The sequence below is a fragment of the Carassius carassius genome, chromosome 44, assembly GCF_963082965.1.
Source record: "Carassius carassius chromosome 44, fCarCar2.1, whole genome shotgun sequence".
NCBI classification, from domain to species: domain Eukaryota; kingdom Metazoa; phylum Chordata; class Actinopteri; order Cypriniformes; family Cyprinidae; genus Carassius; species Carassius carassius.
In genome coordinates this window covers 14,782,770-14,796,700 of record NC_081798.1, presented here as the reverse complement: position 1 = coordinate 14,796,700, position 13,931 = coordinate 14,782,770, and the positions used below count along the sequence as shown (strand labels likewise).

Below are 13,931 nucleotides of genomic sequence, written 5' to 3'. Positions count from 1 at the left end.
AAAGTTTTATTCAAATGTCCGCCGATTCCCGCCTCCTTCTTCTCATCTTACAAACTGCGTTACACCGTACTTGAGTTATTGAGTGGAAATCTGGGGAAATACCTACAATAATAATATGCTTTTGCTTCATCCCGCTCCTGTCTTTGGGACATGGTTTTTCTTTGGGGCTGTAACATTTTTGTTGTGTTTATATATTTTGTTTTATATTGTGCTTTATTCGAAATAAAATGAAAAAAAGATAGAACAGAAATTTAATATTATTAAATACAGGAAAAAACTAATTAATATGTTTTTTTATTATTTAATTTACCTATTATTATAAATACCTTATGGTTACACATGTGTAGACTTTAGTTGATAATAGTCCTACACTGTTTCATCTGTTCTAAATAAATATTTTGGAAAACCTTATAACAATGAAAAAAAATGAAAGGTAAGAAAAAAGTGCAGAAATCAGTACAGTGAGGAAGTTACTATTGCTCAGTTTGAACATCAAAGCAACTGCTCTTACTATTTTTACCACATCTATTAATGACAGAAATAGTAGCTAAATCCAGATTGATATGTGCACATTTGAACAGCCTTATGTCCCCAAATTTTATATAGGAAGCATTTTTTACTCTATCTGTATTGTTTTTTTTTCTTCTTCTTAACACTGAGAACTCGAATGACATCATTATTTACATCATCAAATACTTATTTGTTTGGCTTTTTTTGCTAGACCCTGAACTAAAGCTGAACCTTAAATAATATAACCGATCTGAAATACATATATTCTTTATTTTCTCTATAAACCTGCAGACTAATGTTTGTTTTGCTCTCCACAGTAAAGGACTGCAAAGCGCTCGGTCTAGTCTCGTGCACCGGAATCTACAACAAACCCCGCGTGCACGGCGTTGGCCTGGCAACCGTGGCAGCGTCGCTAAATGACAGTTAAAACACTGCTAAGCAAGTAAAACACGAAATACTCACGACACGAGTTTGTTTTACCAGACGACTTCGAGATCTTCAAAAAAAGAGAAAAATTGCGTGTTTGTTAGTGAGGTACGCGTTGACGTGTTTATTAGTGAGCATGCTGTGATTTGAAGTGAGATATTGTGTAAAAATTTTCTTTTTGGTTGAATTATGTGTTTAACTCGACCGTAATGTAACATAGTAACTTATCATATAATATTCATTAGTATTCATTAAAATACAGTGTTTGATACTGTATCAGTGCTTGGTTATAATGAGATTCGGATACTTTTGTGTAACTTCTGTTAATTTTCTGACGGTTTCTGGATAAGCAGTTATGGAGAAGAAACAGCCGGACAAAAATCCAGATTTCGGGATGTTTCGTCCCCGTCGTCCAGCTGAGCCAAGCGAGGGTCCCAGAGACGGACTTCCCCCGTTAAACACCGCCTCTTCTCTCATCAGTGCACCAGAACCAAAGCGGCAACAGGTTTACCTCTTCTAAATCTCTTCTACTGGCCTGAGACAGAAAAGACTGTAGTTTGAAGGGTGTTCTTAAAGAAGATTAAATAATCAGTAACCTTAGTTTTTAAAGCTTGAAGTTGAAGATTTTAAGGCTTAATTTTTATAGATAGATAGATAGATAGATAGATAGATAGATAGATAGATTTGATAAGTCTAAATTGCTTAGAAATATTACTCCAATAGTTGTGAACTATTATAATTTAAACATTCCGTCAGTTTAAGTCTATGGTGTTTTTTATTCTGTGTTGTCTGTTTTTTTCATTGTTTTTTTTTTTTTCTTTTTTTTAGCATTCTGTGTTTTATGATGCACATTTACATAACAAATAAGAAACATTACATTAGAAAACAAAACATTTCATTTATTTATTATTGTCAAATAGCATGTTATAGAACATTTGTTTTTATGGCCAAAAACAGGCAGAAAACCATCAATTTGGATCTGAGAGGATTTATCCTCTCCCTCCAGGGGTGTCAAGAGGAGGTCACAGGGATGAACTGCCTGCGTTGAGTGCCACCTCATCTGTTGGTAGAAGACCAGACAGAAGTCAACAAGAACAGGTAAATCAATCTTTCTCTTCTTCTAATGATTGTATCATTTTATGTCCTCATTTAGGGCCTCATGGAATTTTGTTTTATTTTTTACCAGATTCCATTGTTTCTTTGTTTTTCTTTCAGAAATCAGTTTTCTGTGTTTTCTGTCTAAATTATGTCTGAATGATTTCATTAAATTTGAATATATATATATATATATATTATATATAATCTTTTAAATTGTATAAAATATTATATTAAACTTTTACAAAACTAGAATGTTTTCTTTTATTTTTTTCTTTTTTTTTTTTGCTAAATTCCAGTTTGTTTATTTGTTCTTTTTTTGTATTCTGTGTTTTATGATACACATTTAACACCACAAATATTATAACATTTTTTAGAAAACAAAACATTAAGTTCTGCATGTTATACAGTAAATTCTATTTTTATGGACCAAAAAAAAAAACAGAAAGAAAACCATACATCTATATCTAAGATGATTCATCCTAGAGGACATCACAGACACAAACTGACCCCTTTGCCCGTCATATTCACAAATCTCGTAAGTAAACCAGGAGCAAGCCTGCAACCGGTAAACCAATCTTTCTCTTCTTTCACTGATTATTTCTATCATTTTTAATTTTACATTTAGGGCCCTATGAAATCCATTTAATTTTTCTTACAAATCTGTCGTTGTATTCGTTCATTGTTTATAAGTTTCGTTGTACTTTTTGTTTTCAAAATTGACCTATCGGTAACCCCCTCTCCTTGAACATAGATAAGCCAATGGCAGTCTAGTATCAGTTGCACAGGGAGTGGAACTCAGACATTTTTAGGCTTCAGCACCATTGAGAAACATTGGAAGATCCAAAGCTTTCATCCGTTTGATGGTGTTTATAATACAAAAACGGAAAAACGATGTGGTACTTGTAACACTGATTCCAAATATCCTGAGAAGATGGGCAATTTTACATTTCCAAAACCCAAACAAAACAGAGCAAAATGTCCCTAAGCATTCAACCCCAATGCCAGTGAAGACAAAAAGTAAATTTTCTGGTTGTCATACTCTCATTAAGGGACATTTTTTTATCTTCTCAAGCAGAACATTAATGTCATCTTGCGTTTCAGCAAGGTATCTCTAAACTAGCTAACGTTAAAGTAAATGCTATTACAAACTTAAATAGCGATCTGTTCTCGCGTCATGTACAGTGTCAAAAACACATAAACGAAGATCTACATTTCAGTGCCTTTCCATATTAAACTAGTTAAATGTACTTTGCGATACATGGACAGTGTTGATCCTGTATGTTGTCATCTGTGATCATGGCGACTGTAATATGAGACTCCCACTTGCATTGTGATCTGTAAACCCTCGCTTTGAGTTACCCACAATTATATTAAAATCTTTTATATATCCCTCCATGGAATATTTAATTCCCACTTTAATAGTGGCAATTTTGTGTCCAAAATTATGCAAAAACATTGTGAGACAAGGTTTTCACCTTGACAGCTGTCACTGTGAGACATTGAGCATCTCCGTTTGTTTGTCCGAGGGAGCAACAGTAACTAAGGGGGGCGGGGCTTACGATAGGTCAATTCTGTTTTTGTTTTTTTCTTGTGGATTTTTTTCTGGATTGCATTTGAATTAAATTCTGTTGATTCTGTTTAATCATCAATTGTCTAATCAGGTTGATCAAAGTCTATAAATTGAATTGCTAAAAATAACAATATAAAGTATTATATAAAAATCTTTACAATAAATTCTGTGTTGTCTGTTTTAATTTTTTTTTATATTCTGTTTTATGATACACATTATCACAAATGTACAACATATGAATTAATTAATGTCAAATAAAATGTTGAACATACAGTTTTGCACATTATACAGTATAAATTCTATATTTATGACCGAATTCTGCAATTCATTTAGATTTTCTGCATTGTGGAAAATATAGGTCCTTACCTATTCATACATGTAAATAAAAACATATAGTAAAAGTATACTCAACTTGTTTTGTTAAATATGATCACCAAAACTAATTCTACTGTTTTTAGTCATATACGGAAGACCCAGTGAGCACCAGTTCACTGTGCCGGGAAGGAAACAAGTCCAAGTCCCACAAAAGTAAGAAATCAAACAACAATCTAATTATACTAAATAGATACTAATTATACTAATTATTCTATCTTTGTTTTTTATTAGAATCTATGTTGAGAATGCTTCCTGTCCCACCCAGTGCTATGGAGGAGGAATGGCATGAACTCCAGCAGGAGACAGACTTCCACCCTGGAAGTTACTGTCCAAAAGTTCAGGTGCCTTATGTTTGCCCCACAGGACATGTGCCCCGTAAGATTGAGATTGAGAGGTGAGCGGTTCAGATAAACATCTTACACAAATGCTTCTCAACTGTTGGGTCACAACCCAAAAATGAGCCTCAGGTCTGTTTTGTTAAGCAAAATAGATGCCAGCATAGACAGGATGCTTGACATGCTTTATCATAAAAATAAAAAGAATACAATTATTCCAGGTTAAAGAAAATAGTCACTTGAAAAGAGTGGCCTCAAGGTGTGTTGTAAATAGTCAATTGTTGAGATTTTTATCATTTAAAAATACAGTACAGTTTTTTCAAATAAATTAATACTTCTATTCAGCCAGGATTTATTAAATTGATCAGAAGTGGCAGTGAAGACATATATAATGTTATAAATAATTTCTACTTCAAATAAATTCTATTCATTAAAGAATCCTGAAAAACTATTTTATCCATAAAAATATTAAGCAGCATGACTGTTTTCAATATTTTTATTTTTATTATTATTTGGAATATACAAAGGACAATGCAATATTAATAAATGTAGACATTTTTTAACAGCTACTGAGGGTGGACATGAACAGTCAAAACCTTCAGTATACCCAGCCCCAACCCACCCCCAATGAGGAGAATAAAATAATGAAAGACATTAGCACCCATATCAATGCGGCTAAATACATTTACATAAAAATATGATGAAAATAAAAAAAATAATCATGAGTTGTATCCATAGGTTAATTTAAAAAACATACGACAGATCTGCCAAGATAAATGGTGTATTCTTGACAGAATTAAATATTAAATAAATAAATACAATTAAATATTTCAACATATAGATAGACATCAAATCTTCTAACCTCTTGACAGTGGGAGAAGGTTTAAAAGACTTCCAGTGCTTTAAAATTTGTCTGCGAGCTATCAATGAGGCAAAGGCAAGAACATTATCATACTTTATTGAAAATTCATCCACAACCTCTTGGACACCAAAAATAGCAATCAAAGGGCATGGATCAAGGGAAATATTGAGATGTTAGAAAATGTTTTTAGCATTGAAAATATTCAGAAACTACTACATAGGGCAATAGAATTGGTGTGTTTGCACACATGCTTCAGATACCTTTCACAAACAAGTGTTTCCATAGTGTCGAGTTGAGTTCACTTTCTCAGGAAACCTGGTTACATACGCAACCTGAGATGTTCTTCTTTCAATTCTAATAATATTTCACAATATTACTGCTTTTACTGTATTTTTTTATCAAATAAATGTAACCTTAGTTAGCATATTTTTCTTTTCAAAAATATTAAAAATCCTCCTGACTCTGAGTCCAAACCTTTCAACAACAGTGTATATTTAAGTTTTTTAAATATAGTATTATTTTGATACTATTATGTTTAATTTTGAGTACAATTTATTTTTTTCATTTAGCACTGGTTGATACTAGATATTAGATTAGATTTTTTTTCTTTCTTTTTTTTTACATAAAGGCATTTTTCAATATTGTAAATGTCTGTTTTAATTTCCAGATGTAGGAGGGAGTATCAGAAGTTGGATATCAATAATCTTTTGGCAGAGCGAGGCATTGATTCCAACCAGCTGATGCTCAAAAATGAGACGAGTCCACCAGTTTCAAACTACCTGTATCTGGAGGTCATTCATGTTCTTGTATACTGTTTAAATTAAATATTTATTAAATATTCATATTTTAATGTCCCAGTTTCCTTGTGGCTTTTACCCTCATTTCGGTGTCCATGTAGATGCTTCAGTTTAAAATCATGTGTCTTTCTGTTTCATTGGCTGTGTAATTGTGTGTTTTGTATAAGTGGCTCATTTTGTGTCTAAAGAACTTTGTGTAACAACAGATATTCGACAATGAGGACTTTGACTCCCGTACTCCAGAGGAATGGCTGGCTTTAGGTTATGAGCAAGGCTCCATCGACCGCAAACCTGTTCCTGCCAAAGCCTTGCTGCCAACAAAAAATAGCATCTCACCTGGTACAGTGCTGTTTAAACCCTCTGGAAATACCTGACATATTGTAGTCGAATGGATCCCATCATTTGTCTTGTAGTTCATTCTGAAAATAAATTAATCTTATAGCCCATCCAGTGGGAGCCATATGGGCACATGTGGGAAAAATGTAATGTCTGTTCTTCATGTGTTTGCCATGTAGTGGATCCAGAAAGCCCAGCTTTGGAGTATTCTTGGCAGTTGGTTGGGGTGTTACAGTACAGCCAAGAGAAGAAGGAGTACTTGGTGCATAAAGCAGACTGTAATGGATGGGTTCGCGATTCTGATGGAAAACCTATTTTGAATGGAGGACAGAGAGAAGGCAAGTTCAATAACCATTCATGAACTGTGGTTATTTTAAACACCTCATGAATCCTTTTGAAGAACACTTTTTCCCCGAATTTGATGAGTTTCTTGTTAGAAAGTACAAAGTAATTAAATTGTCACATAATAAGCTCATCCCAGAAGAGAATGTAAGCAAATAAAATATTTTATAGATGCCTACTAAAGAGAATTTTATATCATATAAATAGCATAAAACCTAATAGACATCGGCTGCAAACCACAAAACGTGTTTTGAGTGTTTTACTACTCAGTGATGTAGGTAGACTTTCATAAACCATTGTGTTTCATTTCATTATGTTTTCTTTCTTTCCCAAGGGGCTTTGTCAATGCAATACTGGGTTCCCAGGATCAGGCTGCTGTTTTGTGCAGAGGACCCCCGTATCTTTGCCCAGAGGGTCCAGTTTGCCCGGGACTTGAGACAGTACACTGAGGCCATGATCTTGTACCATCTTTCAGTTGACTGTATGCTAGTCTGGAGTGGCACCCCCACCCTTGACCTCACCAGTTTAAAACGCATCCGAAATTATGCAGTATCCACACCAGGCCTCCAATTTAAACAGTGAGAAAAATTTAAATAATAATAGGATCAAATATAATTTTACATTTCAATGTATGCAAGGATGTTAAAATGACATAAAACATTTAAATATGAGGGCCAAAAACACCCTGTAATTATATGTTTTATACCTTACCTTTTAAAATTGTGCTGAGTAAGATTTTCTTTTCAACAATGACAGTAAAAATGTAAAAAAAAAATTCAATTTGCCTAATTTAATTTCTAAAATTGAATTTACGCTAATTCAGTTTGGCCAATTGAAAAATATAGATGTGATCATCAATCAGTAGAAAAATTTGAGTTGGAGAGGTCTGAATTTATTATTTTTTTTTTTTACAGTGTATGATTTTTATGCATCTGCAGATATATATATATATATATATTGTATCATTAAGACATTAAATGAAAATATTAAGAGTTTCCTATAAAAATCATCTGCACCTTCCATCCACACCAGATGTGCAATTCCAGAAAACGCAGCATATAATTCTGTAAACAATTACTGATGTCTGCTGAATTAGTTTGTTTTTCAATGAACACATGTGTCTATACAGTCTAAAGGAGTGTGTGATGGAGCTGGAGGAAGAGCTTTGTTTTGAGTACGTTCATACTATGAACCAGATGTGCTTTGATAAGGTGGTACAGGAAAGCCCAGAAGAGTTCCCCCACATCAAAATTCCTCAAAATGAACTCGAGAAAGTTCCTGAGAAAGGTAGAGAAATGGACATCAAAAGAAAGGAGACTTTTATACAGTCTGGGATTTAATGTTGTTGATTTATTTTTTGGGCCCACCCACAATGTGCTGTCTCCTTTACTTCTAGGCCTTGTGTCAGTGCCTGACTATCCTTTTGAGAAGAACCGTGCAGCTTTTGTCTTTAATACTCTGCTCACTAAGCCTGAGGTGATCACTGTGCTGTCCACAGTGAGAGAAGAGTGCAACAGGGTGGCAAAAATGAGTCTGTTTCATGTCAGCTTCACAAAGTCACTTAGCTTGGAGGAGTTTGAATCGGCACTGTCTCAGAAACACGCACAGGTATACAAACTATCACCAGTACACACTTACACATACAAATGTGCCTCTGTGTCATCATACATTCTTTGTCTTCCTTCAGGTCCAGTTGTTTCTACAAGAGTCATGGCTGGACACTTTATGTACTGGGATTTTGTCTAGTCTGCATGGAAGTCGTGACTGGTACAATCTCTCTGTTTCCAACTGGGATGTTTATCACATGTCTAAACTGTGTCGCTTGATGGCACTGATACGCAGCATTCAGCAGGACACACTCAGGTTCCTGGTGCAGGATTCCCTGGTCAGCTTAGCCAAATTATTGCTCGATGCTTGCCACAATGTCCTACAGTGCCCCAAAGATCTGACCTGGGGCCCTGATCTCATAAACAGCCCATACAAGTATGTGCATTTTCATTATCGTGGTTACTGCTTCCTAAATATGCTTATAGGATTATGTTTGATGTTGCTTTTTATTACATTTCTTTTCTTTAAATTATAAAATCTAAATCGGTGGTTCTGTTGTACTACAACATTAAATTGTTTTATTTTTTACATATACTGTATATTAAGAGGAACATATCAGCTTATCTATAGATAAAGGGTAGCCTTGGAGTCAAAAAACAAGATCTAAATAAGATCAATTGAGTGCCATTGTTTTATACTACTGTATATGTAACTTATCCATGATCCAACATTATTTTATGCAGGCCAAAAAAGAAACCCCTTTTCTCAGTGGATTTGGTCCTTGATCAGAATGGTGTTGGTTACAGCACTCCTCTAGAGAGCTTTGAGACCTCCGTTATCAACCTGTTTGATAAAGGAATCCTGTCCACACACAACATACCTCAACTAGACAAGGTTCCCTATCTTATTGCTTGTACATAAATCATTTTTATGAAGAAATTACAAACCTGATTCCCAAAAAGTTGGGACACTGTACAAAATGTAATAAAAACAGAAAATGCAATGATGTGGAAGTTTCAAATTTCAATATTTTATTCAGAATACAACATAGATGACATATCAAATGTTTAAACTGAGAAAATGTATCATTTTAAGGTAAAAATAAGTTGACTTTAAATTTCATGGCATCAACACATCTCAAAAAAGTTGGGACAAGGCCATGTTTACCCCTGTGTGGCATCCCCTATTCTTTTTATAACAGTCTGTGAACGTCTGGGGACTGAGGAGACAAGTTGCTCAAGTTTAGGAATAGGAATTGTGAAGGAAGTGGGCGTGGCATCAGGCCTCGGAGAGGCTTTTATTAACAGAAATCAAATAAAACGGGATAAAAGTGGCCAAAGGGGAAGAGTGTCCAAAATAAACAGGGAGTCTGGTGTCCTCGTCGTGCTGCGGGGTTTGTGTAGGTCGGGCAGTGTTCATGGAGGAAGGGTCCAGGTAAGGGGCGGAGTCCGGCGGCCTCACGCGCTCCCCTCTTCGGTCCGGGGCGCGAGGGGCGGCGGCTTCCTCTAGCGGCCGCATCACTCTCGTTGGCCGCGGCGCTGGCAGGGGATGTACGGCCCGGCATCCTGGCCCGACGGCCGTGTAAACGGGTGCGGTTCTCATTCGGATCGCGGGTCCTGTAGCTCACGTCTCTAGTGGCGCGGGAGTCCCTCAACGCACCCTTCCTGGGCCCACGAGGACACCAGTGTGCATGCACGGGGAAGAGACCGATCTCCCGAGGAGAGGCGCGTTGGGCTTTTAAACAGCGGCGGTGATGAGGCTCCATTTCCTTCAGGTGTGCCCCATCACACGCCGCCAGCCCTGACTCGTCCAGCGCCCCTCCTCTCACACACCCACTCCAGTCGGGAGCCTGGTGAAGGGCGGCGATTTAGGACGGGGTGCCGGTGACAATCAGGGAAAAGGCAGCTGACTCGTCACAGAATGTTGTCCCATTCTTGTCTAATACAGGCTTTTAGTTGCTCAAGTCTTAGGTCTTCTTTGTCGCATCTTCTTCTTTATGATTTGCCAAATGTTTTCTATAAGTGAAAGATCTGGACTGCAGGCTGGCCATTTCAGTACCCTGATCCTTCTTCTACACAGCCATGATGTTGTAATTGATGCGGTATGTGGTCTGGCACTGTCATGCTGGAAAATGCAAGGTCTTCCCTGAAAGAGACGACGTCTGGATGGGAGCATATGTTGTTCTAGAACTTGGATATACCTTTCAGCATTGATGGTGCCTTTCCAGATACAGATATAGAGTTTTAGCCGGCAATGGCGAATGGCATTGTGGATTGTGTTCACCAACAATGTTTTCTGGAATTCCTGAGCCCATGTAGTGATTTCCATTACAGTAGCATTCCTGTATGTGATGCAGTGCCATCTAAGGGCCCTGAGATCACGTGCATCCAGTATGGTTTTCCGGCCTTGACCCTTACGCACAGAGATTGTTCCAGATTCTCTGAATCTTTGGATGATATTATGCACTGTAGATGATGATAACTTCAAACTCTTTGCAATTTTTCTCTGAGAAACTCCTTTCTGATATTGCTCCACCATTTTTCATCACAGCATTGGGGGAATTGGTGATCCTCTGCCCATCTTGACTTCTGAGAGACACTGCCACTCTGAGAGGCTCTTTTTATACCCAATCATGTTGCCAATTGACCTAATAAGTGTCCCAACTTTTTTGGAATGTGTAGCTCTCATGAAATCCAAAATGAGCCAATATTTGGCATGACATTTCAAAATGTCTCACCTTCAACATTTGATATGTTATTTATATTCTATTGTGAATAAAATTTAAGTTTATGAGATTTGTAAATTATTCAATTCCTTTTTTACTCACAATTTGTACAGTGTCCCAACTTTTTGGGAATCGGGTTTGTATTTTATTTAATGATTTTTTTAACGACTACATTATTAATCAAAGCCAGAATTATGTGGTAAAAATGCTTATTAAATTATTAAAATGAAATTTCTGAGGGCTTTGTTCTGTATTTGTTCCTTTCCATTCTCTCAGTTTGTAATGAAGAACTTGCTCGTCGTTGGATATGTGTTAGATACAGTGGCCTTGTGGGAACCTGATGTTAACAATCTGAGGAAGAGCATCAGTTTGGCCCTGAAACAGGCCATCATACCTCTCAGATCCTATGCTCGTCAATATGAATGCCACCTTGAGCTCCACAATTCAGATATCAACACTTTTCTAAAGTAAATCTTTATATTGTTTTGTTTTGTTTTATGAACTGAGACACTACAGAGCAAGGATTGTCCTTTTGCTTATATTTGCGTGTCTCGAAGGTTGCACAGTCAGGAGAACCAGACCGTTCAGGAAGTGAAGCAGGAAGTCCTGGAGCATCTGAGGGAGGTGGAACTTTTAAATCACTCCATCCCTTCTGCCATCATCATCGGTCCCTTCAAAGTCAGTGTGGAGGCCGTTCGGCAAAGCTTAGTGAAGAAACGCAGGGCCCTCGCCAGTGCAGTGCTGGACCGTCTCGCTCTGAGGTTGCGTCAACAGATAGAGGATGTGAGTCATTGTTCATTAGGACTAGAAACCGTTTTATCAAGTCTGAATGGATAGCTGTAATGTAATATTGTGTGTGTTTCAGGCAAGTACAGAGTGTAAAGCCATCAGCAGAAAGCTGTCGGAGAAACCAAGCTGCATTGAGGAGCTCATAGATCAGAGAGAATGGATGAAATTACTCCCTGAGCAACTCAAAGCACATGAAGTACAGTCACTGTTTTATTATTTATTATTAACGCAATTCTTTGTGTTTTGCCTTTATTGGGAATGGATAGTGGAAGAGTGACAGAAAACGGTGCCACCATGTGGCTAATCAGAGCACATGCAATACTCACTGGCCACATCTTCCTTATTTTGATAGTCCATGTCGTCTTGCTTTTTAAATTACTTTTTTGTACTTTGTCAAATGGTTAAATGATCTGTCATGCCATCCACTTTATTGCTGCTTAGTAGTTTTTCTGTCCTTTGGCAATAGAAGTAAACACTTGACTTCCTGTCGCCATTGCCATTCCATCAGCATCTGTTGCTGAAAGTCTCCAACTTGATTAAAGCTTAAAAATCCTCATTGAATTCTTGCATTTAATTCTGAATTACTTTTTTCTCTGTCTTCCTCTGCTAATGGCCTCCTGCAGGAGTGTTTGTCCAAAGCTATGTCTGATTATGATCTAACAGATGAATTCTTGTACAGTCTTTCCGATGAGGATGTCAATGAGAAGTGAGTTCATCATTGCCTCTACTTTGAATTAAGTCGTGTTTTAACACAGTTGCTTTTAACTCATCTAAAATTAGCCATTCTACACATCTATATCACATTTCTTCAGTAGCTGAGCTCCTAAATACTAAATGTTGTGTAGGTGGACAGCAATGGCCTGGCCTTGGATGATCCTGAACCAGATGGAGAGAGTGAAAGCCCAACATGCTGAGGATGAAGAACGCTTCCTTAAGAACCAGCTTGCAGATCAAAACGGCTTCCTGGATCTCTTGAATGTCCTGCAGGTCAGACTCATAAAGTCAAGAATGAGAGGTTTTGCCTTTAATAGATGGTCACTCCTTGCATTGCTATTAAGTCACCTCTCTTTATTTTCAGATGACGGTGGCTGGATTATCTGGTTACACAAACCTCGGGCGAGCGCATGAGGTGGCAAATGAGGTGCGGAGAGTGAGCAAGCAGCTGAAAGAGTGTCAGGAAATGGCACAGCTTTACAACAACCGTGAACGACTCTTTGGCAAACCAGTCTCTAATGTAGGTTAACTCTACACGCGAATTTGTGTGTAGTGATTCGTTGTTTTATTATTTTCGTTCTATGACATTAATGAGACCATACTTTTTCTAAGAACATTAAAACTGAAAAATCTCTGGTACGTGTTTTATGGTTTTGGTGTAGTACACCGAGCTACAGAAGCTGAACAAAGAGTTTCAGCCATTTTATGACCTGTGGAAGACAACATCTGATTGGCTGCGTTGGCATGAAAGCTGGCTCAATGACCCGCTGTCAGCCATCAACCCTGAACAATTGGAGAATAATGTCAATGATGCTTACAAGACTATGCACCAGTGTGTCAAACAGTTTAAAGACATTCCTGGTGAGTAGGAAACAATGTTAGAGGACACAAACTAATATTGTATGTTTTTGTGTCATACCTAGCATCAAGAATGAGATATGTTTTCCTGTTTTATAAGTGAAGTTGAAATTTTCATAAATATAAAAGGAGAAGAAAAAGCTGTGGTTTAGACATATGCATTATGTGTTCGTGTCATACTGTTCAAAACATGTTTTTATCATTATTGACTCTATTCAGCCTGTCAAGAAGTGGCATCTGAAATCCGGACTAAGATTGAAGAGTTCCGTCCGTTCATTCCCCTGATCCGGGGCCTGAGGAATCCTGGCATGCGGAACCGCCACTGGGAACTTCTTTCTGAACGTATTAACATGAATATAAAATCTACAGCGAACCTCACCTTTTCCCTTTGTCTGGAGCTGGGCCTGCAAAATCATGCAGAGGAAATCACCCAAGTGGCTCAGGAGGCTGGAAAAGAATATGCTATTGAGCAAGTGAGTGCAGTATTTGTCCCATGGAGTTGTTTTTAAGATGTATTTTGTATTTATGAGGCACATAAGAACACTGTGTGTTTGGTAGTATATGAAAATAAGCGATGTACTGTATACTCTTTCTCAGTGTTACCTGCAACCAGATATCTCCATTTATTTGTGAGTTGAAGTTTTGC

At 37.2% G+C, this 13,931-nt stretch overlaps 1 protein-coding gene across 1 annotated transcript in view; it reads left to right on the top strand.

Moving 5' to 3' along the window:
• The first annotated feature begins 1,279 nt into the window (after positions 1-1,279).
• The window catches only part of dnah1 (dynein, axonemal, heavy chain 1), a 40,541-nt gene continuing 27,889 nt past the window's right edge, over positions 1,280-13,931 (top strand). The window contains exons 1-21 of the mRNA XM_059537549.1: positions 1,280-1,441; positions 1,894-2,034; positions 2,477-2,569; positions 4,063-4,132; positions 4,211-4,373; positions 5,844-5,967; positions 6,180-6,312; positions 6,489-6,647; positions 6,986-7,229; positions 7,781-7,938; positions 8,048-8,259; positions 8,339-8,634; positions 8,943-9,093; positions 11,201-11,391; positions 11,482-11,707; positions 11,790-11,909; positions 12,337-12,419; positions 12,559-12,700; positions 12,792-12,947; positions 13,090-13,288; positions 13,505-13,758. Coding sequence (XP_059393532.1) covers positions 1,292-1,441; positions 1,894-2,034; positions 2,477-2,569; positions 4,063-4,132; positions 4,211-4,373; positions 5,844-5,967; positions 6,180-6,312; positions 6,489-6,647; positions 6,986-7,229; positions 7,781-7,938; positions 8,048-8,259; positions 8,339-8,634; positions 8,943-9,093; positions 11,201-11,391; positions 11,482-11,707; positions 11,790-11,909; positions 12,337-12,419; positions 12,559-12,700; positions 12,792-12,947; positions 13,090-13,288; positions 13,505-13,758 — 3,465 coding nt within the window. The 5' untranslated portion in view covers positions 1,280-1,291. The remainder of the gene's footprint in view (positions 1,442-1,893; positions 2,035-2,476; positions 2,570-4,062; positions 4,133-4,210; positions 4,374-5,843; positions 5,968-6,179; positions 6,313-6,488; positions 6,648-6,985; positions 7,230-7,780; positions 7,939-8,047; positions 8,260-8,338; positions 8,635-8,942; positions 9,094-11,200; positions 11,392-11,481; positions 11,708-11,789; positions 11,910-12,336; positions 12,420-12,558; positions 12,701-12,791; positions 12,948-13,089; positions 13,289-13,504; positions 13,759-13,931) is intronic.